At 35.3% G+C, this 20460-nt stretch overlaps 3 protein-coding genes across 27 annotated transcripts; 1 reads left to right on the top strand and 2 right to left on the bottom strand.

Annotated features, from left to right (window-relative positions):
* The first annotated feature begins 1760 nt into the window (after positions 1 to 1760).
* LOC120081752 (pentatricopeptide (PPR) repeat-containing protein) lies at positions 1761 to 9617 on the top strand. Of its 22 annotated transcripts, none has more exons than XM_039036884.2 (6): positions 1761 to 4401; positions 4905 to 4985; positions 5156 to 5252; positions 8168 to 8269; positions 8424 to 8530; positions 9010 to 9617. In XM_039036884.2, the coding sequence occupies exon 1, from the start codon at positions 1959 to 1961 to the stop codon at positions 4305 to 4307; it is 2349 nt and encodes a 782-aa protein (XP_038892812.1). In that variant the 5' UTR covers positions 1761 to 1958; the 3' UTR covers positions 4308 to 4401; positions 4905 to 4985; positions 5156 to 5252; positions 8168 to 8269; positions 8424 to 8530; positions 9010 to 9617. The 22 variants fall into 22 exon arrangements, with proteins under 22 accessions (XP_038892812.1, XP_038892818.1, XP_090171562.1 ...); XM_039036890.2 differs by having other exon boundaries at positions 8483 to 8530; XM_090315436.1 differs by having other exon boundaries at positions 8181 to 8269; positions 8483 to 8530.
* Positions 9618 to 10214: 597 nt separating this feature from the next.
* Positions 10215 to 15229, bottom strand: LOC120081754 (glycine-rich RNA-binding protein RZ1C-like). Of its 4 annotated transcripts, none has more exons than XM_039036905.2 (5): positions 15080 to 15138; positions 12154 to 14923; positions 11481 to 11530; positions 10867 to 11381; positions 10215 to 10671 (listed from the first exon to the last, which is right to left on the bottom strand). In XM_039036905.2, the coding sequence occupies exons 4-5, from the start codon at positions 11376 to 11378 to the stop codon at positions 10434 to 10436; spliced, it is 750 nt and encodes a 249-aa protein (XP_038892833.1). In that variant the 5' UTR covers positions 11379 to 11381; positions 11481 to 11530; positions 12154 to 14923; positions 15080 to 15138; the 3' UTR covers positions 10215 to 10433. The 4 variants fall into 4 exon arrangements, with proteins under 4 accessions (XP_038892833.1, XP_038892831.1, XP_038892830.1 ...); XM_039036903.2 differs by having other exon boundaries at positions 11463 to 11530; XM_039036902.2 differs by lacking the exon at positions 11481 to 11530 and having other exon boundaries at positions 14780 to 14923; positions 15080 to 15229.
* A 1073-nt stretch (positions 15230 to 16302) lies between these two features.
* LOC120081753 (ACT domain-containing protein ACR10-like) lies at positions 16303 to 19968 on the bottom strand. The gene is made up of 6 exons (XM_039036900.2): positions 19343 to 19968; positions 18769 to 18990; positions 18057 to 18162; positions 17181 to 17517; positions 16727 to 17011; positions 16303 to 16640 (listed from the first exon to the last, which is right to left on the bottom strand). Exons 1-6 carry the CDS (start codon positions 19494 to 19496, stop codon positions 16506 to 16508), a joined length of 1239 nt encoding a protein of 412 aa, XP_038892828.1. The 5' UTR covers positions 19497 to 19968; the 3' UTR covers positions 16303 to 16505.
* Between the last annotated feature and the right edge of the window lie 492 nt (positions 19969 to 20460).

Here is a 20460-nt window from a genome sequence, read left to right on the forward strand (position 1 = left end):
TTTCGTTTTCTCTCTCTCCTCGGATCTATTTTCTATTGTTGTTTACTAATCACCATCGAAATTACCATTGTGTGGTCGCCAGAGGAATCGACTAGTAGTACTTATATGAGTATTGGGGTTATTTTGTGAGTTTTTATTAAAGTTTTGGTTTTCTAGATTGGCTTGTATTGATTTAAGGATTGATTTGGAGTTTTGGCAAGTTAAAGTGTTCGACAATGTTTAATCAATAGTAACCTCTAAATACTTAAATATAATGTATTTTTGGTGGATTAGCTCTTTTTAATTTTGTTTATATTAAAGGGTAGTTTGGATATGTGCTAAATAATATTTTTATTTTTTTAAAAAAAACCGTCTGGCTATTTTTACAACATGTTAAACCTTTTTTTTAATAAATTCTCCTTCATCTTTTAATTTCGTAATCTTTTAAAATAAAAAGTATACATAGATTTCCAAATTTATTATTTATTATATAAGAATTTTTTAAAATATCATTAATCATATTATCTCACATCAATCAACTTTTGAAATATTTAATTTTATTTTGTCAACATCATTTTCGATTTTTCACTTTATTTTTAATTTATTAAGTATAGTTAATATTCATTTAATGCATAATATTTCAAATTAATATTTTCCTTCATTTTAGGAGATTTCGATTTTTCTTTTATATTCCGGACTTAAAATCGACCACCTCCTTATTAAGATCTTTAAATATGTATTGAAAAATGTAAATACACATCGCATATACCATGATTTATTTTTTGGTGTGTTTACAAATATATTAAAACAATCTAAGTATACATCACATATTTTGTTTAGTATATAAGACGATATATTGTACAAATTGTCTTGTTCATGCATTTATCAAATGTAACCTGGTTTATTTTTAGAAAATTCAAATATATAGTGTTGTATATATGACATATACCTTGTTTTCTCCCTTGAAACTTCTTATCAATTTTTGTTTTCATTTATGAGGGTAACAATTTTTGGATATTTAGAAAAATTTTCTTTTTTTATAGGTTTTGAAAATAAAATCGTTTTGGAAAATTCACAACCGCAAGAAACTACTCTTGCTTCTTTTGGTGTTAATATTATTATATATTAAAAAAAAAAAAACTTAATTGTAAGGAGAGCCGAAAAAGTAAACTTCTATGTAAAACAATAGCCTATTAACCTATTCATATAAAAAATAGAAAATTCTAAACAATTGTATAATTAGACATTGATGTGAGAAAGGAAATTAGACATGTTGATTTAGACTATTTGTGTAGAAAGTCCTTTCTTTATTTTCGAATATTAAGTATTAATCATGTAGCCAATCACAGAGATTTAAGGTGTGCATATACATGTTTTGGCAGCTTTTTAGGTACCTTTGTTATATCGCAATTATCTTCTAACTTTCAAACTTGAAACGCTCAACTCCAAGTCATTTTTATACATGTTTTAAGTGATTTAAGGTAGGTATACACGTGTTTTAGTTTGGAGTATGGCAAGAGAGCTTGATAAACGGTTGAAGTTCCTAACAATTTTGAAGCATGACAAGAGACCTTAAAAGAAGCTAAGTTAAAAAGAAGTTAGAGAAAAGATGAGATGATGATAAAAGTGGTAATTTTTTTTTTACAAAGATATTGTAATTAAAGCGTGAAATGAGAGAATCGAACCTCTAATCTCGAAATTGATAATATAAACAAAAATGTATGTTATAGATAACAAAATATATATTTTGAAAACTCGTCTCAAAATTATTTAGCCCCAATTTGTACTATTTTTGGGCATTTCCCCATAAGATACGACTCATACAAGCAGCCTCAATATTAGCTTCAAAAGCAAAGCACCTGACGCCTCCGTCTCCCGCCAATTTGGCATACTTGAAAACGCGAAACTTGAAATTGATGGTTTGAAATCTGTCGAGGTTAAACATTGGGATTGTTTCGTCTCTAGATTAATCTCCGATTATGGAAGTTGCTAATTCACCTGCTTCTTCTAACTTCTTTGCACATATCCTGCAAACAAGCGTTAGAATCAGAGACCCATTGGCTGGAAGGTCCGTCCACTCTCAAATAATTAAGAAAGGCCTTCATCTTGGTGTGTATTTGATGAATAATCTTATGACTTTCTATGCCAAAACTGGGTCACTCAGCTTTGCCCACCAAGTGTTCGATGAAATGCCCCTTAAGTCAACTTTCTCATGGAACACTTTGATCTCTGCGTATGCCAAACAGGGCAATTTTGATGCGTCGCGTCGCCTTCTGTATGAAATGCCTGATTTCGATCCTGTTTCTTGGACTGCAATCATCGTGGGTTACAATCAATTGGGTTTATTTGATAATGCGATTTGGATGTTTGCGAAGATGATATCTGAGAGAGTCCCGCCTTCTCAATTCACGGTCAGTAATGTTCTTTCTTCCTGCGCGGCAAATCAAGCTTTGGACGTTGGTAAGAAGATTCATTCATTTGTTGTTAAACTCGGACTCGGTAGCCATGCTTCTGTTGCGACTTCCGTACTGAATATGTACGCAAAATGCGGAGATCCGGTCATAGCGAAAGTTGTTTTTGATAGGATGACGCTGAAAAACATTTCAACTTGGAATGCTTTGATTTCATTGTACATGCAATCTGGGCAGATTGAGCTTGCTGCTTCACAATTTGAGAAAATGCCTGACCGAGATATAGTTTCTTGGAATTCGATGATTTCAGGGTATAGTCAGATAGGGTATGATCTTAAAGCACTGGATATATTCTCCAAGATGTTGAATGAATCTTCTTTAAAGCCAGATAAGTTCACCTTGGCAAGCGTTTTATCATCTTGTGCCAATCTTGAGAAGTTGAATATTGGGAAACAGATACATGCTTATATTCTAAGAACAGAAACTGAAACTTCTGGAGCAGTTGGCAATGCTTTAATATCAATGTATGCAAAGTCAGGTGGGGTAGAAATGGCTAGAATGATTATTGAGCATAACAGAACTTCAAATTTAAACATTATAGCGTTCACTTCCCTACTGGATGGATATACCAAGCTTGGAGATGTTAAACCAGCCAGAGAGATATTTAACAAATTAAAAGATCATGATGTGATAGCATGGACAGCCATGATTGTTGGTTATGTGCAAAACGGTTTATGGAACGATGCACTAGAGCTGTTTCGGTTGATGGTTAACGAAGGCCCTAAGCCAAATAGTTATACCCTGGCGGCCATGCTTAGTGTAAGTTCAAGTTTGGCTACTTTGGAGCATGGAAAACAAATCCATGCGAGTGCCATAAAAGCTGGAGAATCTTCAACAGCTTCTGTTACTAATGCCTTGATAGCCATGTATGCTAAATCAGGAAGCATCGATATAGCCAAAAGAACTTTTGATCTTACAAGTGCCAAGAAGGAAACTGTGTCCTGGACATCAATGATCATGGCTCTAGCGCAGCATGGCCTTGGAGAAGAAGCCATCAACCTGTTTGAGAGGATGCTCTCGGTTGGTATAAAACCTGACCATATCACTTATGTAGGAGTGCTCTCTGCTTGTACACACGTGGGATTAGTAGAACAAGGTCGAAATTACTATAATATGATGACTGAAGTCCATGAAATTGAACCCACCCTAAGCCATTATGCTTGTATGGTCGACCTTTATGGACGGGCTGGATTGCTTCAAGAAGCATACCAGTTCATAGAAAGCATGCCTATAGAACCAGATAATATAGCTTGGGGATCGCTACTAGCATCTTGTAAAGTTCATAAAAATGCGGATCTGGCAAAAGTTGCAGCGGAAAGACTGCTTCTTATTGATCCAGGAAACAGCGGGGCCTACTCGGCCCTTGCTAATGTGTATTCGGCATGCGGGAAATGGGAAAATGCTGCCAAAACTAGAAAGCTAATGAAGAATAGAGGAGTGAGGAAAGAGAAAGGACTTAGCTGGATTCATATTAAGAATAAAGTTCACGCATTTGGAGTTGAAGACGTTATACATCCACAGAAAGATGAAATCTACAAGTTGATGGCTAAAATGTGGGAGGAGATCAAAAAGATGGGTTTCATCCCAGACACTGAATCAGTACTTCATGACCTTGAAGAAGAGGTGAAGGAGCAGATTCTTAAACATCACAGTGAAAAACTTGCTGTAGCATTTGGGCTTTTAAGTACTCCAGAGAACACTGTACTGAGGATTATGAAAAACCTTAGAGTTTGTAATGACTGCCATTCTGCTATAAAGTTCATCTCCAAGCTTGTAGGAAGGGAAATCATTGTGAGAGATGCAACTCGGTTTCACCATTTTAAGGATGGCTCCTGTTCTTGCCGAGACTATTGGTAGGTGTAGGTAGAGATTTCATCCACAAAAGAATGCTACTTGATATGAGAAGGAAAAAAAAAAAAACACACTCCAAGACCAAGCATGACAAAAGCAGGTATGTTCTTCCTCTATTGCTCTTTCAAAGTTTGATTTTATTTTAGAAATCTGCCTAAATCAACCTTACAAATTAGGGAGAAAAAATGGATGCATCCTATACTGTATCCATCGTTTTTCAGTCTATCTAGTTGTTCTACCATAGTCTACCATGTAGTAAACTTTTCTTTCTTCTTTTTACTTTGTTGTGTGGTTGGTGTGGGCTGTAAAAAGATGATGCAGCCAACAAGAACATTTCTTCTTTGTTCTTTTACATCACTCCCATCCTTGACTGCAGAATATGCAGAATATCCATTAGGTAGATACCTGTAGTGGTTCATACCCAAAAACATATTAAACAAACCAAATATCTTTGTGGATTATTGAACTTTGTCCTTTCTTTCAAAATTTGATCCTTTCATTTTATTTTATTTTATTATTTTCAAGGACTTGCATAGTGACCGAGTTAAAATACGAGTCCCCATCTTATCCCATACAATGTGTCTTGACCTCAACTTGTTGTAGGGCGCAAAACTTCCTAACACCAATTTGAGGAGAGTGCAAACCTACAATGAGCCTATTTGTGACATGAATCTTAGAGAGACTGTAAGTAAAACAAGTTGAATTGTAATATCATTTAGACTTTGTTTTAATTATTCTTTTTCAATTTTGTCAGTAACTATATCTATAATTTCTTCCAAGGAAAAAAAAAAAAAAAAAAAAGAAGGAACTGTCCGTATTTCCAACCTTGACTTGATATCTACTTAATTTTATAGAACTGGAAGATGCAAGGCTTGTGGCAAATTTGCTGGGAGCAATTAGATGAACAAGTGTTAAAGGTGCATGATTCAAGGCATATCTCTATGCTTTCAAGTATGTAGTACGTATATATAGTGTCATTCTCTTTCACTACTCTCTTGCATAATTTAGGGATTGTTTTCCTGAACATTTCCTTTCTTGAGCTCGTTGGTTGCATTTATAGAGCTTACTAAAACATAAACTTACTTAGAACATTTGTATATTGATCCTTGGCCAAATGGTCCATACAGTAAGAGAGAACAAATAAAGTCTCTGACAAGCTTGAGGTGAATTTAAAAGGTTCCTGCTTCAAGAAAAAAAAATAAAATAAAAAATAAAAGGTTCAAATCTTAGGTCATACCATATATATAGATACTGATGTAGCCTAAATGCTAAAAGGAGAGAAATCTCCAAGAATCAAATCAAGAGTCTTTTTATTAATGAGAATATGACCTAATATAAGGAGGCTATCTCTATTTATAAAGAATTACAAGAGTCTCAAAAGGATAACTAAAAGAGATTAAAACTAAATTGGTAATTAGAATGTAATTAATCAAGGATCAACCAAAACTAACTTTATTTTACCAAAATATCTCTATCCTATTACATCATATTCTATCCCTCCCAAAAGAAACTCGTCCTCAAGTTTTAAAACGGAAATGAAAGTAAAAATAAAAAAAGTAAGCCACTAAAAAAGAAACACCTTTGAACAACCGATATCAATAACATCCAAATTTCTTGAGCTCAATTAATATGTGGAATATTTATCTTTTCCCTGCAATTCCAATTAATAGGTGGTATATTTATTTTTTCGCTGTAAATCCTTTGTAAGATCTCCAACAATAATCTTCCGGTTATATGAGCCTCATTTGGTAAAAATAAATCCTTTCACAATGTGAAACCCTTATCGAAAATTTGAAAATTGTTTTTTCCTTAGGCATGGGCAGAAAATCGAAGGTGCAAATTCTTTATGTAATTCTTTTGGTATGCTTTGGTGACACATGCGGGTCTGGTCGACTGGGTAATGGGTCAAATCTTTTGAATTGTTTCGTACAACAAATAGGTCAATCTCATCTTCTTCCTCACATGAGTCACCTTTGTCAACTTTCAATTCGACCTCTTGTATGTTGCCGTCTATTCCACTCAGAAACCCAATTTTTTTGAATTTCGAACATTTCATCTTCCACGTTGTTTCGTGGTCGACTGCAATTAGGGTTTCGAACCTTTTTGAAGTAGGACGCCCATGGGTATTGTTTTATTCTGCTTCTATCGTGCCTTTGCTTTCAACGTCCCCACTATCATTTTCATTAATCAATTGTTCCTCCTCGTCCGGTTCATGTTGTGCAATCTCTGAGTTAATCTCATTGATTTTTTTAGCCTTTTCGTCGACAATTTCTTCAATTTTTTTTTGTGCGGTTGGTCTTCATCTTTGCAATGAATTTCTTTTCCTTGTCTGATTTCACAGCTCCATTGGATGGATTCTTGATTTTCTTGCATTAATTATTTTTTAAGTTCTTGCAAATGTTCAGAAAGTTGCTCCACATTTTGAGTCATCTCTCCCAAAAACGTTGGATTTTCTTGTTCCCTTCTTCATTTCCTCCAATACTTCAGGATTGATGTACAAATTGAGTGTTATTGAATAAGTTTCTTCATCAAAATTGTTATGGGACCGATTCTTGAATTTTCTCGAACATTTCTAAACCTTTTTGGTCATTCTCCATAGCACGAATAGTAATTTATGTGCCAAAATGCATTAGATCTTCTATAAAATTCCATTCTTGGATAATTCTTCAAGTTTCTTCTCAATTTTCTTGAATTTAAAAGGTTCACCTAGTTAGGTGTGTGTTATTTGGCAACGAGCACAACTCAGAAGCTCCCTCTTGCGATCGGCATCACCAAGAGTTTCCCGGACTTCCACTGGCGATAGTCAGCTTGGCCCAGATCGCATATTCGGATACCAATTTGATGTAACCTAAATGCTAAAAGGAGAAAAATCTCTAAGAATCAAATCAAGAGTCTTTTTATTGATGAGAATATGACCTAATACAAGGAGGCTCTCTTTATTTATAGAGAATTACAAGAGTCCTAACAGGATAACTAAAAGAGATTAAAACTAAATTGGTAATTAAAATGTAATTAATCAAGAATTAACTAAGATTAACTTGATTTTACCAAAATATCCCTATCCTATTACAATATATTGCTGATAGATATGGTATACCAAAAACTATAGTGTCCGATAGAGATGTGAAATTTATGAGTTTTTTTTTTTAAATCCCTATGGAAAAAATTTGGAACGGGTTTACTCTACAGCACTACAAGTCATCCAAACAGATGGCTAGACTGAGATGACAAATAGAGCTCTAGGCAACTTGATTCATTGCTTAAGTGGTGACAAACCGAAACAGTGGGATCTTTCTTTGGTCCAAGCTGAATTCGCCTTCAACTGCATGGCAAATAGATCAACAGGAAAGTCTCCATTTGAGATAGTCTATACTTGTTTACCTAGAATCATATTAGATCTATCTAATCTACCTTCTAATGTTGATTTAAGTGGAGAAGCTTTCATGGCTCAAAGAATAAAGGACATTCATGAAGAGGTTCGTGCTCATCTAGAAAATGCAAATTCCCATAGAAAACCAAAATCATTTGCTATTGGAGATTTAGTAATGGTTCACTTGAAGAAATCTCGATTACCTACCGGGCTAAACTTCTAACAAGAAGATGGGACCATTCTGAATCCTAGAAAAATATGGAGAAAACGCCTACAAGTTAGATCTTCCTCCTGATCTCAAAATCAGCCATACATTCAACATTGCTAACATTTTTTAATACTACCCTCCTGATGGATTTTCTTTGTAATTTTATTTGGGGGGGGGGGGAGGGGTAGTTGATTCTCTGTTTTAGTTGGTATTTCTTTGTTTTACTTCATTTACAGCCTTTTACAGCCGGTTAAATTAGTGTAAAACAGTACACTGCTTGTAAAACAGGGTACTTGTTCAGCAGGTCATCTTTTTGTATCCTTGACCAATACACTACTTGTTCAGCCGGTTCAGCAGTACACTGCTTGTAAAATAACTTGGCCAAACAAGGTAGTAATTTAGATTTCTGATTCTTTTTGTTGCGCTCTAATTTCTACAGGAAGTTTTGTTGCCGTCTCAATTATGATACTTTTTTTTCCTTAAAAAATTTATGATGTTTTTTTTTCACTAGTTTATCTAAATTGAATGTTTATTATTGCTGCAGATCGCTTTTCGCCATACTGATTGTGCTCAAATTTATTGTTGATTATTAATGTCTTGCAGTGGATGAGGATTACTAGTTGAAGCAATCATTAATATCTCCATGTGCAGGTTTTCTTGTTGTCTACTTTTGAAGCTTTTGCTCATTGTATACTGAGAATGGCTTGTGCCTATTTGGTTTTTATGGTTGCAGTTCTTTGTGATATTTGTTCAATGGAAGCTTTTTTGTTTGTTTGTTTGTTTAATGGGTGTCGATCAAAAGATCAAAAGGTTGAAATCAATCTCTAAAAGAAGTTGGGAGATCGAAAAGAATCTAAGGAATTATGAGCGGGACAAAGAACGCTTGCAGAATTTTTTTTTAATTACTTGCAAAAATCAACATGGAAGAAAATTACATTTAACGGAGTAGTTTTAGATTAAAATCGGCTTTCTTGACTTGCTCTATTTCATCTTTTCTTCCCTTGTTGACTTCCTTTATTTGCCTTTTTTTTTAGTTCATATTTAATCATCAAGGAGTTGAGATGAATTTGATGGTAAATATAGTTTTGTGTTTTGTGTTTTGTTTTTTTTTTTTTTTTTTCCCCTCTCAGTTGTCAAGGATAAAGACTAGTCAAACTGTTGGATGCGAAGACTAAAGAAATTAGAGGGGTTACTTTGCCCTTTTGTTTACTATAATGTAATTTGACAATCATAATGATCCAACTAAAAAAATATGATTTATTCCGTTCTAGGAATAAGGTAATGATCCTCCGGTATGGAGTTTTGTTTTGTTGTTACGACAGGTTGAGAGCAGTGCCCGTTCCTTTGTGTTTGAGGAAGTTGGTGCGACGAAATAGGTGCGGGTGAGGCATTCGACTTCAAGTGGCTTTGATACCGGACAGAAGAAAAAGACAGAATAATAACATTGAAATAGCTTACGGGGTATTTTTCCTAATTTATTCTTATTCCTCAATTTAAACTAACGATGGGAAAAGGCTAGATAGCTGCCTTGGGATTTGCTCGCCAGTGATCATGAAACCAGTGGTTTGAATCCCTCTACTCATATTGTTCTAAAAAAAACTTGATGTAAATGCACCTAAATACATTACGGGAGCGTTTGACCCCTCCAGTTGAGTTGGGTTTGGTGGATAAAAAAAACCCACCTACTGTTTGGTTCATCAATTATTAAAAAAGTTTATTATCTCGTTATTCGTGTTAATTCACATTTTTTACCTCATTATTCATGTTAATTCACATTTTTTACCTCATTATTCATGTTAACTCACATTTCTTATATTTACATTTTTTTAATAAAAAAAATGTAAAAGGAGAAAATCACGTTTAGTGGAAATATAGAGCGCACTCAAAATATGCGCACATTTTTCTTTCTCATCATCCCTAAAGTTAAAGAGAATCAGGAACAAGAGAGTGGAAGAAATATAGAAAACAGTAATATATTGAGAAAAGCAAGTCAGTGATTCCAATTGAGGGCCAAACCAAACCATATGTCTTCAATTTGAGTCTCTCTTTCATTCACTCTTAACTGACAGCAGAGTTTGTTGTTGGTTGGTGCTTATTGGGAGGCCAATTTCCAAGCTTCATCTCTCATTTTTACTTCCTCTATCATACCTCTTTTCTGCACAGTAAAAGGTGCTACTAAATACACAAATACGGTGCCACTGCCCTCTAGACTTGTATCTCTACTAATTTGTTTATGAACCCAACTTATGAATCAAACGAGCCTTAAGAGTCCTCCACTCGACCTTCTTATGTCACTCCCTGCAAGATTCACCTCAACATTTTTGGAACCACAAAATGGTCAACTTAAATCTGTTCTCTTTCCATTCATCGTTCTTTAGAACATTTATCTGTCGCTGAACAAAAACTCAGATACATTAAAGCTACACGAAACCACAACAATCTGTCTGTCAGTCAGGCCACGGTACTCCAACTACATCCTAGATAACTAACAGCACAACACCGAGCATGTGGTACTTTAGATAAACCTGATAATGTGCTTACACAATAAAAACATTCAATAACGATCAAATGATGATGGCCGCCCACCACGGCTAGGGCGATCGTAAGGAGCTGGTCTGTTTCTATAGCTTCTTCCCTCGTTGCGTGCTGGACCGCCACTTCCATACTTATCAACTCCACGAGGTCCACCATCTCTATAGTACCCCCTATCTTTGCCATAGCCATTTACAGGAAAACGATCAGAATCATTATTATACCTACTGCTTCCAAAGCGATCTCCACCAGGTGGGTACCTGCAGATTTATGTATAAAATCAGAACTGAGAGGATTGATTAATTATATGATACTGCAAGGAAATAATTGAGCAGTCATTGACAATCAGCAAAAGAACGATATTGGATCCCTATTCTGCCAATTTATCATTTCCCAGTGATAATTATTTCAAACACATAAATTTATATACAACCACAGAAAATATCGGTCAGTACCTTTCACTAACATAGCGATCGCGACTTCCATATTTGTTGTCCCTGCTGCTGCTATCAAAACGATCTCTATCTCCAAAGCGCCCACCACCTTCATAGCGATCATCCACATAACGATTATTATCTCCAGCAAAGCGATCCCCACGATCACTATCCCCAAGCCGAGCACGTGCAAGAAATGAGTCTCCTCCCCTTCCTCGGCCACCACCAACTGAAGGACAATCTCTAGCCCAGTGTCCAAGACGCCCACATTTGAAGCATTCATCTTGCCTCGCAGATCTATCTCCTCCCCCACCCCCACCCCCATAACTACCCCTGCCACCGGTTGAGTATCCTCCCCCCCTGTAACCATGGTCCATATCTTCTCCCATTTTAGGTTCAGCCTTGTTCACTGAAATGATTCGTTCTCCAAATTCCTGTCCATGCATCTCTCTGATAGCATCATCCATTCCCCGGCGATCTGAAAATGTAATAAAACCAAAGCCACGTGGGCGGCCTGTATTCTTTTCCAACATTATCTACAGGAATGCCAAAGAGCAAATCAGTTGAACAGCCAATAAAACTTAAACCAAGTGATTAAACCAGAGCTACTAAAGTACCATGCTAATAATGTATACCAAGTGAAAACTTGAAACCTACCACTACCAGCCATCAGCATAGTCTAACCCTACATTATAAAGTAAATTTGTCAAATGTAACAAAAAACAGCATCAAAGAAACAGGGATGAAGACCACCACAATTAAAGATAAATAAATAGCCCAGAATTCCCACCCCCTCAATGTTCAAAGATGACAGGCTTCAAGATGAACTCCACATCCCGACCACCAATATAAGGTGTTTTGTTTTGGTATTTAAGATCCCAGTTGACAACCCATAAAAGTTTGGAGTTAATGGACACGAAGTTAATCTAAGAGCGTGGCAAATTAAACCCAATTTTGGGCTTGAAGCTTGAACCCATAAATACAATTGTGACAATGTCAAGAGATATAAATTCAATACCAAACAGTTCCCATGATCTATAGGTTTCAAACTCCAACAACAGCTACAAAAAATAGAGGTTAAGACTCCACCAAATTATCATTCAGAAAACATGGCAACAAACCTACATTCCATTAGAGAATCAGAATAACAGAATAAGTTACGGGTACAAGCTGGTGATGAAGTTCAGCCTATCACATGCTGTATGCCCGATAAAAAGTAAAACATCAAAGAGAATTCGTTCTAAAGTAGTTGATAATAACAACATAAAAATGTTTTAAAATATATAACTAAACAGTCTGACAACTTACTTTTTTGTCCGTTTATGAAGAACTCATTGCAACATGTTACACAATTCCTTAACAAAACAAAAGAACCTGCACGTCTTTAGGTCTATCTTCTGAAGTGAGAGTATCTTAGACTATGGTCCCCTTTTATTCAAAAGAAATAATTCCATTAAAAAATGGCTACATGGCTTCTTCTGTACAGTCAGACATCCAAAAATGGCCCTCAAAGTCAATCTTAACTCAAAAAAAAAAACCCAGTACAAACACTTCATTGGATATGTGTATTACTCCAACTAAGGGATTAGCCTCAACAGAGCTGTCACATAATCATATTGGGATGTGATGTGAAGTAGATGGTGGAATAAATCTCAAGAAAGAAAGATGAATCCTTAAACAACATATCTTCCAGGATGAATGCTCTAGGAGACGTAGGCAAGCTTCGCCAGACAGTATAATTTCAAGCAATGGAGATGCCAACTTATTCTGAAATAGAGATCCCATCAGTTTGTGGACACAAGAGGCTGTACTAGAAAACTTGATGAGGACAAAACTGGCATGGCAACCATTCTTAACTAGGTACATATTCATATTCAACCCCCTCTTAAGTTTAAATAGAATCAATAATCGACGAATTCAAACTCTGTTAAGACAAAGACTGTCAATGAGTACAAAATGAGAAAACTAGCACATCGACACCACAAAAAAGGAAAACAAAACAGCAGCATTCTTGATCAATCTTGAGAAACAACTCCAAACAACAGGAAAAGGATGAAAACAAACGAATGAAAAACTACAGCTCCAAAATTTCTCATGTTGCCACAACCTAAATCCATTCCTCTATATAGGAACTGCAACACTGCACCTATAGGAACTCAAATTTAGCTTCAGATCCAATCACTCCCCTGCAGACTGCAGTACTATACCCAACAAATAGACATTAATAATGCTCGGTCATAACAGAAAACAGAGTCTAACATAGTAACATCAGAGGCCTTAAGAGCTCTGGAAGCTTTGGATAACAACAATATCCACATCAATGTCCACAGTCCTGTCCACGGCATAGTACTTAACAAGCTCACCAGAGAAGACAACAACTGATCAGAAAAGATCCTCAAACTGACATCTACGATCCAGCTGACATCATACGATGAGGAAAACATGTCAAACTAAAGACTACAAATGCAGTTTGGCCAATTCTTCAAAAAATGTCTGAGCTGCTAAGCCTGGCATCACTAGTCCAATTTCTAGCCACATAAGCTGCTAAACAAAAACCGGTGCAAATAACTTTCTGAGCATGCCTGGAAGAGTAGGGGACTCCGGCAACTTCATCCCAGAAAAATGAAATTCAAAGATGTAGTGTCCACTGAAAAGAATGAAATGGTTATTGATCTCCCAAAACTGTACCTTTGCATGCCATCATAAATCTTAGCCAAAAAAGATGCACCATTTTACGTATTCTTCATCTTAAATAAAACTGACAACTCTCAACACCAGTCAAACTAGCAAATGAGAAACCAGCAATCTCTCACTTCGATAATAATTAGTCGTGGACAGGAACACGGAGAAAGCATTACAAAGAAGCAGCCAGTAGTTCATACAACAAAATGTTCCATTCATGACATATGTCTTCTGAGAACTTTTTGGGATTAGATGACTTAGCAAACTCATTAGTTGAGTCAATATAGCAATCTAGCCAAACTTTTTGCCCCATACGTCATCTCGAATAACCACATAAACTTCATCATTAACTTTTAGACTTTTTGTCATACCATTGGTAAGTAGGGTAAGCCAAAGATGAGATGTTGGGTTTAATAATCATCCAAAGCAAGATAAAATTCTCCAAGAAAATACTAGAACGTTTATCAATCAAATCCTTAAACATTTTAGTGACTTCAGTGTCCTTATCAAAACATCAAGGAACAATAAAACAAGAAAGGTTTGCTCGAGCAGGCATCAACACATTGCTTGTTAATAGTTCCTCTGGTTTAAAACCATGAATGTCAAGTTCTTTTATCCCACAGAAACAATTAGTCGCTGAATTTGCAAATTAAAATCCTACCAAACCCCAATCAGCTAGAGCACAAGATTGAGTTTGCAGGCAACCATATCCCCAATATCCAGATGGTAACGTAGCACTTTTTCTTAACCAGCAGATCTAAATCAAATAATACTTAAGCACATACAAGCCTATGACCTTCAGCATCTTGGAACATTCAACTTTACATGGATACTGAAACCGCTTCCCAAAAAGTTCATTAACAGCATCCTCATTCACAAGGGGAAAAAGAAACATCATCAGAAAGAGAAGAGTTTGGAGAAAAATTAAAGTTGTAATAAAACAATGTTGAGAAAACAAAAAATTATGGCTTCGGATGGTAAAAGTTAATCTTGCAGTTCATCTGTGGTGTTTTGACATGCTATCATCAGAGGGAAAAGCTAATTAGAGGAAAAAGGGGTGTAAATTTAGAAATTGTATTCTTCATATGAAGATTCACACGAAATAACACCGATTATACAATTTCCTCTGTTTCCTTCTCGTATAAGAAATAACTTATTCCAATGTGTTCAGCTTACACGAAGTCCAATTGCTTCGGTTTTCAGCAATACAGATCAAACCATAAATCGACGAATATATATAAACAAGGGTAACCTGAGAATCGATAATTTTGCCGAATCGATTGAAGGCATTCTCAAGCTGACGCTCCGTGATGTCCCACGACAACCCTCCCACAAATATTCGGTACTCTTCTCTTCCAGCCATATCAATCTCCTAATTACAGACAGAAGAATCCTCCTGCACAGCAAAAACCAAGGTAAAATTTGAGAAATCGAAGCAAAATTCAAGACGAAAATCGGCGAGAACGAAAATCATCTAGTATGTTTCCTACCCTAAAGAACAATTGATACTGAGAATTTGGAGAAAATGACGAAAGTGGAGAAAGGGTAATACCTAGTTCGTGCGGTTAGAGTGAAATGCTCTGATAGAATTGAGTCTTCGTCTTGTTTCTTAAGATTCCTGAAGAACCCTAGAAAATATATTTGCAACTACACGCGATATTTATTTATTTTTCATTTTTAAATCAAAACCGTCATCTAAAGTACTAGTTTTGAAGTCGGTTGTTTTTGTTTATGTTTTTTTTTTTTCTAATTTAAAAAAGTTGAAGTATGTTTCAACTTTCAAGCATGTCTATAGTTCTCATTTTAAAAAAAAATTATGTCTATAGTAAATACATGTGTTAGAAAAACAATAGAAATCGACGTGATTCTTCCTATATACATAAATAAATAAAAGAAAATACTTTTTAAATAAATAAATTTTGAAAAATTATGTTTGTAGTTATCAATCACAGGGAAATTGTACTCATGTTGGTATTTGTCTTGCCTCTTCATTTACTAATGATATGATTTTTATTATATTAAAATAAATTATTAGTTATTACTAACCTAAAAGTAAAAATGGTCGATTTAATTAAATTTTTAAGTGAGTTTAGTACAATGATAATTTACATGAAGTCAAATTTTTATTTGAATCTCGATATCAATCTCGATCGAAAAGTATCGAGAAAAACTATTTCACCAAGTTCTCTAAAAGAGTGAGGGTGTTAGTTGTAAAAGATGACAACATGTAAGAGTTATTTCCGACAATTTCCCTAAAGTTCATTATAATTCATTGTCAATTAACTGTTTTTTTTTTTTTTTTTTTGCTTAAAATCTGAAATACAACAAAATAAAGAGGTATTATGCATTCAATCATATATATGAATTTCTACTTTGATAAAGAAATTTTAGTCCTAAATTATGAACACTTGCCTACAATAATTAATTGTTGTTTTGTTTTTATTATTATCATTTTCTGGTGGATTAAAAACAGTAATTTCGCAAGATCGCCGTTTGTTAAAAGCATATTGGGCCATAACTACACCTTAGTCAAGACTCAAATGGGGTCTTCAAGTTGCAACTTCCAAGTCTAACAATGGGTGTATACAGTTAGTTCAAATCCTTTATTTTTCCAAAATAAAAACCAAACCGTTTCAATTTGTAAAAAATCGACCAAAACCAAACCGAACCCATCGAGTAGCTAGGCTCTTTGTCGTACTCTCTATGCATTAACACATCAAAAACAGGTAGAGAAGAGCAGAGAAAACTAAGACATAAAAAGAAGAGAAAATGAAGTTTGTGAATAAGTTTATGGATTAGAGCTTAAACTGTCAAATCTTAAATGTAATAAAAACAACACCATCAAAGCTTTTTAAATCTTTCCATGATGCAACTCTCATTTACACCCTCTGCCTTAGTTTTACTTTTTACTCTACGCCAGACTGTACAGTTTTAAAGAGCTACTACTGTAAAATGACCTATCAAATTCCTTTTTAGTATTACCATCCCATCAGTATATTTCGGACACCCTCTTCGATCTTGTTCTGCTGCACCCATACGATGTCACCTTCGTCGAGCAAAATTCGATAAACTTCCCATTCCCGGCCCTGGATCATGTGCCTCCCTATCTCCACCTTAGAACACAAAATGGTTTTTCATTTAGTAGTTAGAACACAACATCAAGCCATGATTTGGCAATAATTAGATAATGAACTAGTACCGAGAATATGCTCATATTGAGATGTTTGAGTGCCAAAGTAATATCATGAAAAACGAGGGGGCGGCCACGGCCAGATAACTCCACCGGGTTGGCTACTAGAAGCTCAGTGTCAGGACCCCTGCTCACCACAGCAGCTCGAAGAGGGCGTGTGAGTTCCATTCTTAGACGGGAACATAGAGCATTTTGCTTGTACGGGTCAACTATCTTACTGCCATCTGATTGCATTGTGAATAACTCAATATCACATTTTCCTTTTGAGTTGATATGGAACCGTCCATAGGAAACCTAACCGTCAAATAATCAAACTTTCTTAAAACTCAAAAATGAGAGGCAGTAGTTAATAAATCTCATACAGGTCAATGAAACACATTGCAAAAAATATAGTGAGAAGCTGTACATCAAACGAGTGACGACTGTGATGCAGTGCTCGAACGTAGAGGGGAATGAAATTTACCTGAATATTGTAATCCTTCAAAGTTCTCATGATATCATACATAAGACCTTTGTGATCTCGACAAAGAAGTTGAACAACAGTGTGAGAACGGCTGATAGCATTGTCCACTCCAACGACAACCGAATTCGAGGGAGGATGTTTGTTAGGAGGTCCATTCGGCAACTCCAAACTGAACAATTCTTCAGAAATGGAGGAAGGTAGATATGGTGAGCGTTGTGAACATGCAGTAAATTCTGGGCCAGCCAACTCGATCTCACAACTCATTAGGACATCAGACAAAATCTTTTTTAAGTGGTGCATTGTCTCCTCCTGTCTCTTTCTCGTGTGAAGAAGTTCTCTGGTTGCAATAATTTTGACCCCAAAAAACACCAATCAGAATTGTTTGAAAAAATGGCACTACTAGGAAAAAAGACTGTCTAAACAAATGTACAAGATATAAGGACTACTTGGAAAAGCACAAACGCACTATATAGTTTAGGAATCAAGACAAACGGCACACCTGAGCACATTCCTTATTAAAGTCACACGGCCTAAAATATGGTGGCTTCTGTCAATGATTATGTTCTGAACGTTAAATTTGGTTAGATCATATCATTTAGAACATATCGTTTCACATTCAAACCATGATTTGGGTTTAATTCTTGTTAAGGTACGTTAGCATTTGATTAACATTTTATAGGTTATTATGTTATGTATCTATCAAGAAAGCATTGGACACCTAGTCGATTTTGCATTCTTTCTATTTTCCCTCTCCTAAATTCCCACAAGATTCAAGCAAGTCATTCAAGTTCCAGATTCTCAATCCAATATTCATACTTATACAAAGGATATTTTATGGCTTCAGCACAATGTAACACAATATCTTGAATGGCATACCTTGTATCGGTAATAAAGAAGAGGTCCATCATTTTTCCATCCGGCGCAGTGGAAACCTTCACCCTTCTTATTGTTAGTTCTAGCTCACAAAGGACCTCAGTCACATCTACAGGGGGAGAACATAATGAAACAGGTCAATTGGCATATATACTAATAAGCTTAACGTTGCATGATGCATCGACAACAACATGGGCAACGGTAGATCAAGATCTTTGAAGATCAGTATAAAAAATGATGAATCATGGGTCAAAGAACATCCCAATCATATATATGAAGAGAAATAAGCTTTCTCCTTGATAACAGGGTGCAAATGTCAGAACAATGACAATAATGACATATGAATTGAAGTTCATTAAAGCCAAAGGTAAATTGTAAACCAATTAAACGACTTCATTCTTACTAAAAGCAATAACTATTTAGAATAAACAGATTACACCCCTAAAACCTCAATGGTTTAACTAATTTTGAGAAGTTTCTTGAATTATCCAAATCACATAAGGCCCAACTGGTACAAACATTCATCTTTTCGATAAGGAATTTAGCAGATTAATCAAGAATTTTTAGCCAAAAACTAACATTGAGAATACATATTGCATGGAACGAAACCTATAATATAAGATCTAATAGTCTTTCGATTAGCATATATGCATCATCAACCAACTTCAATTCTAAAGTTTTCAGGAAATAATAATAATAATAATAATAATAATACCATGCAAAAGGCCCTTGGGATGAGAAGAACACCAAAATTTCAATAGAAAAACATCTGGAGGTTTCTGTATCTCCTTTTCTTGCTGGTAAAAGCGTATTCCTGAAGTGGAAAAATGGGAAGGGCAGACTTCCAACAACCTCTTCTTCAACAAAGGCCATCTGGTAGTAGGCTTCCCCACAACCCAAAAGACTATATAACACCATTTTCCATCCGTCGAGAAATCTGCTCCCAAAGAAAATATTACAGAACATGGTCAGGACCCAGAAGTAACAATAGGATCAACAGATCAAAGAGAAAAAAACCCACATCTCTACTTGAACAAGACTGATAATCATAAAAATAAGCTAGAACAACCCCTAATGAAAACTATGATCTAAGAACAATTAACCTATTTGCTATTAAAGGCGAAAATCCAAATTGGGTTATACCAAAATCACTACAAATCTCAGAAACCCACCAAATTTTTTTGTGAAAACTCCAAGAAAAACAGCACAATCATAGAAATCAGGATCTAGAAGTCTCGAGCAGAATGATGATAAAACAAAAGGAAGGAAGAGAAAGGAGTAGGTATTACCTCCTCTTGAAATACTCAAACCAAAAAGCAAAATGATTCTACACAAATCACATCCAAGGCCAGTCTTATCAGGGCAATTCACAGTGATAACATGAGGATCCCCTTGCTTTTCTCCAGAAGTAATAACCACAGAATCTTCATACAAAATGCCCATTTTCTCAACTTCTTCTCTTCCACTTCACTGCACTCTGGATTCAACCCTTTCCTTCTCCATTGGAATACAGTGAAAAAATCCAAGTGGGTGTTCTAGTTCTTGGATGAAATGCTCTATTGGAATGTCTACAGGAGCAAATGGATTGAAGATGGCGTCCAAAGAAAGTAAAATCTGGGGCAATACAGGAAGAAGATATCATCCGTCCCCTTTTTCTGTGCTTGTGCGCTTTTTCCCACTGGATTGTCTCCGTGGATTGGTGGTTTTATCCAATCCCAATTTCTCCTTTTCGTCTCAAATGGAAAAAAATTTCCCTTTTTGCTGCTACGTTTCTTCTCGTGGCTTTTCGTATTTGGGATTCGGCTATACGGACGGAGAGATTTTCGGGATTGTCCCTTTCCCCTTTTCTTTGCATACTCCGTCGTGGTACTCGTGTCGATTGATAAAATCCCTAAACCGGAACATTTCACATTTCATTAACTTGATTAACCCTAATGGGATTAAATCCCAAATGTAAATAGACGGTTTTTTATCGCATTTTAAAATCGTAAATTTTAACACATTTGCGATTATCGTTATCTCTAATGATCAAATAGTGATAAGGATACCAATAAATGTATCAAAATTTACAAACATTTTTATGTAAGAATAACAATAATGATAATGATAATATTAATAATATGTAATTTTCAAATGCAATTGAATTGAACACGTTTTACTCTAGACCCCACCTATCACTAGAATATGCAACACCTCTAAACACCAACAAACGTAAAAAATTAAAAATAAATAAATAAGTCTCACTTCCCAAATTACCTTTCATTTATTGTGATACACCTTAATCCATGTCTTTGTCTTTAAGATATATATATATATATAATTTATAAATTTTAATAAAAAAAATATACCTTAATACTAAAATGAAAATAAATATATCATTTTGCCTCAATTTTAGTCATCCAATTTT

This window comes from Benincasa hispida, chromosome 7, assembly GCF_027475165.1.
Source record: "Benincasa hispida cultivar pf3 chromosome 7, pf3_genome.v1.1, whole genome shotgun sequence".
Lineage (NCBI taxonomy): Eukaryota > Viridiplantae > Streptophyta > Magnoliopsida > Cucurbitales > Cucurbitaceae > Benincasa > Benincasa hispida.

Coding starts and splice junctions, on each gene's coding strand:
- LOC120081754 (XM_039036902.2), bottom strand. CDS start 14,890: ATGGCTGGAAGAGAAGAGTACCGAATATTTGTGGGAGGGTTGTCGTGG. Junction 11,382..14,779: donor GCAAAATTATCGATTCTCAG/GTTACCCTTGTT, acceptor GCATTCCTGTAG/ATAATGTTGGAAAAGAATAC. Junction 10,672..10,866: donor GATCGCTATGTTAGTGAAAG/GTACTGACCGAT, acceptor ATAAATCTGCAG/GTACCCACCTGGTGGAGATC.
- LOC120081753 (XM_039036900.2), bottom strand. CDS start 19,496: ATGGGCATTTTGTATGAAGATTCTGTGGTTATTACTTCTGGAGAAAAG. Junction 17,012..17,180: donor TGAAGGATTACAATATTCAG/GTAAATTTCATT, acceptor TTTGACGGTTAG/GTTTCCTATGGACGGTTCCA. Junction 16,641..16,726: donor TCAATATGAGCATATTCTCG/GTACTAGTTCAT, acceptor TTGTGTTCTAAG/GTGGAGATAGGGAGGCACAT.
- LOC120081752 (XM_039036884.2), top strand. CDS start 1,959: ATGGAAGTTGCTAATTCACCTGCTTCTTCTAACTTCTTTGCACATATC.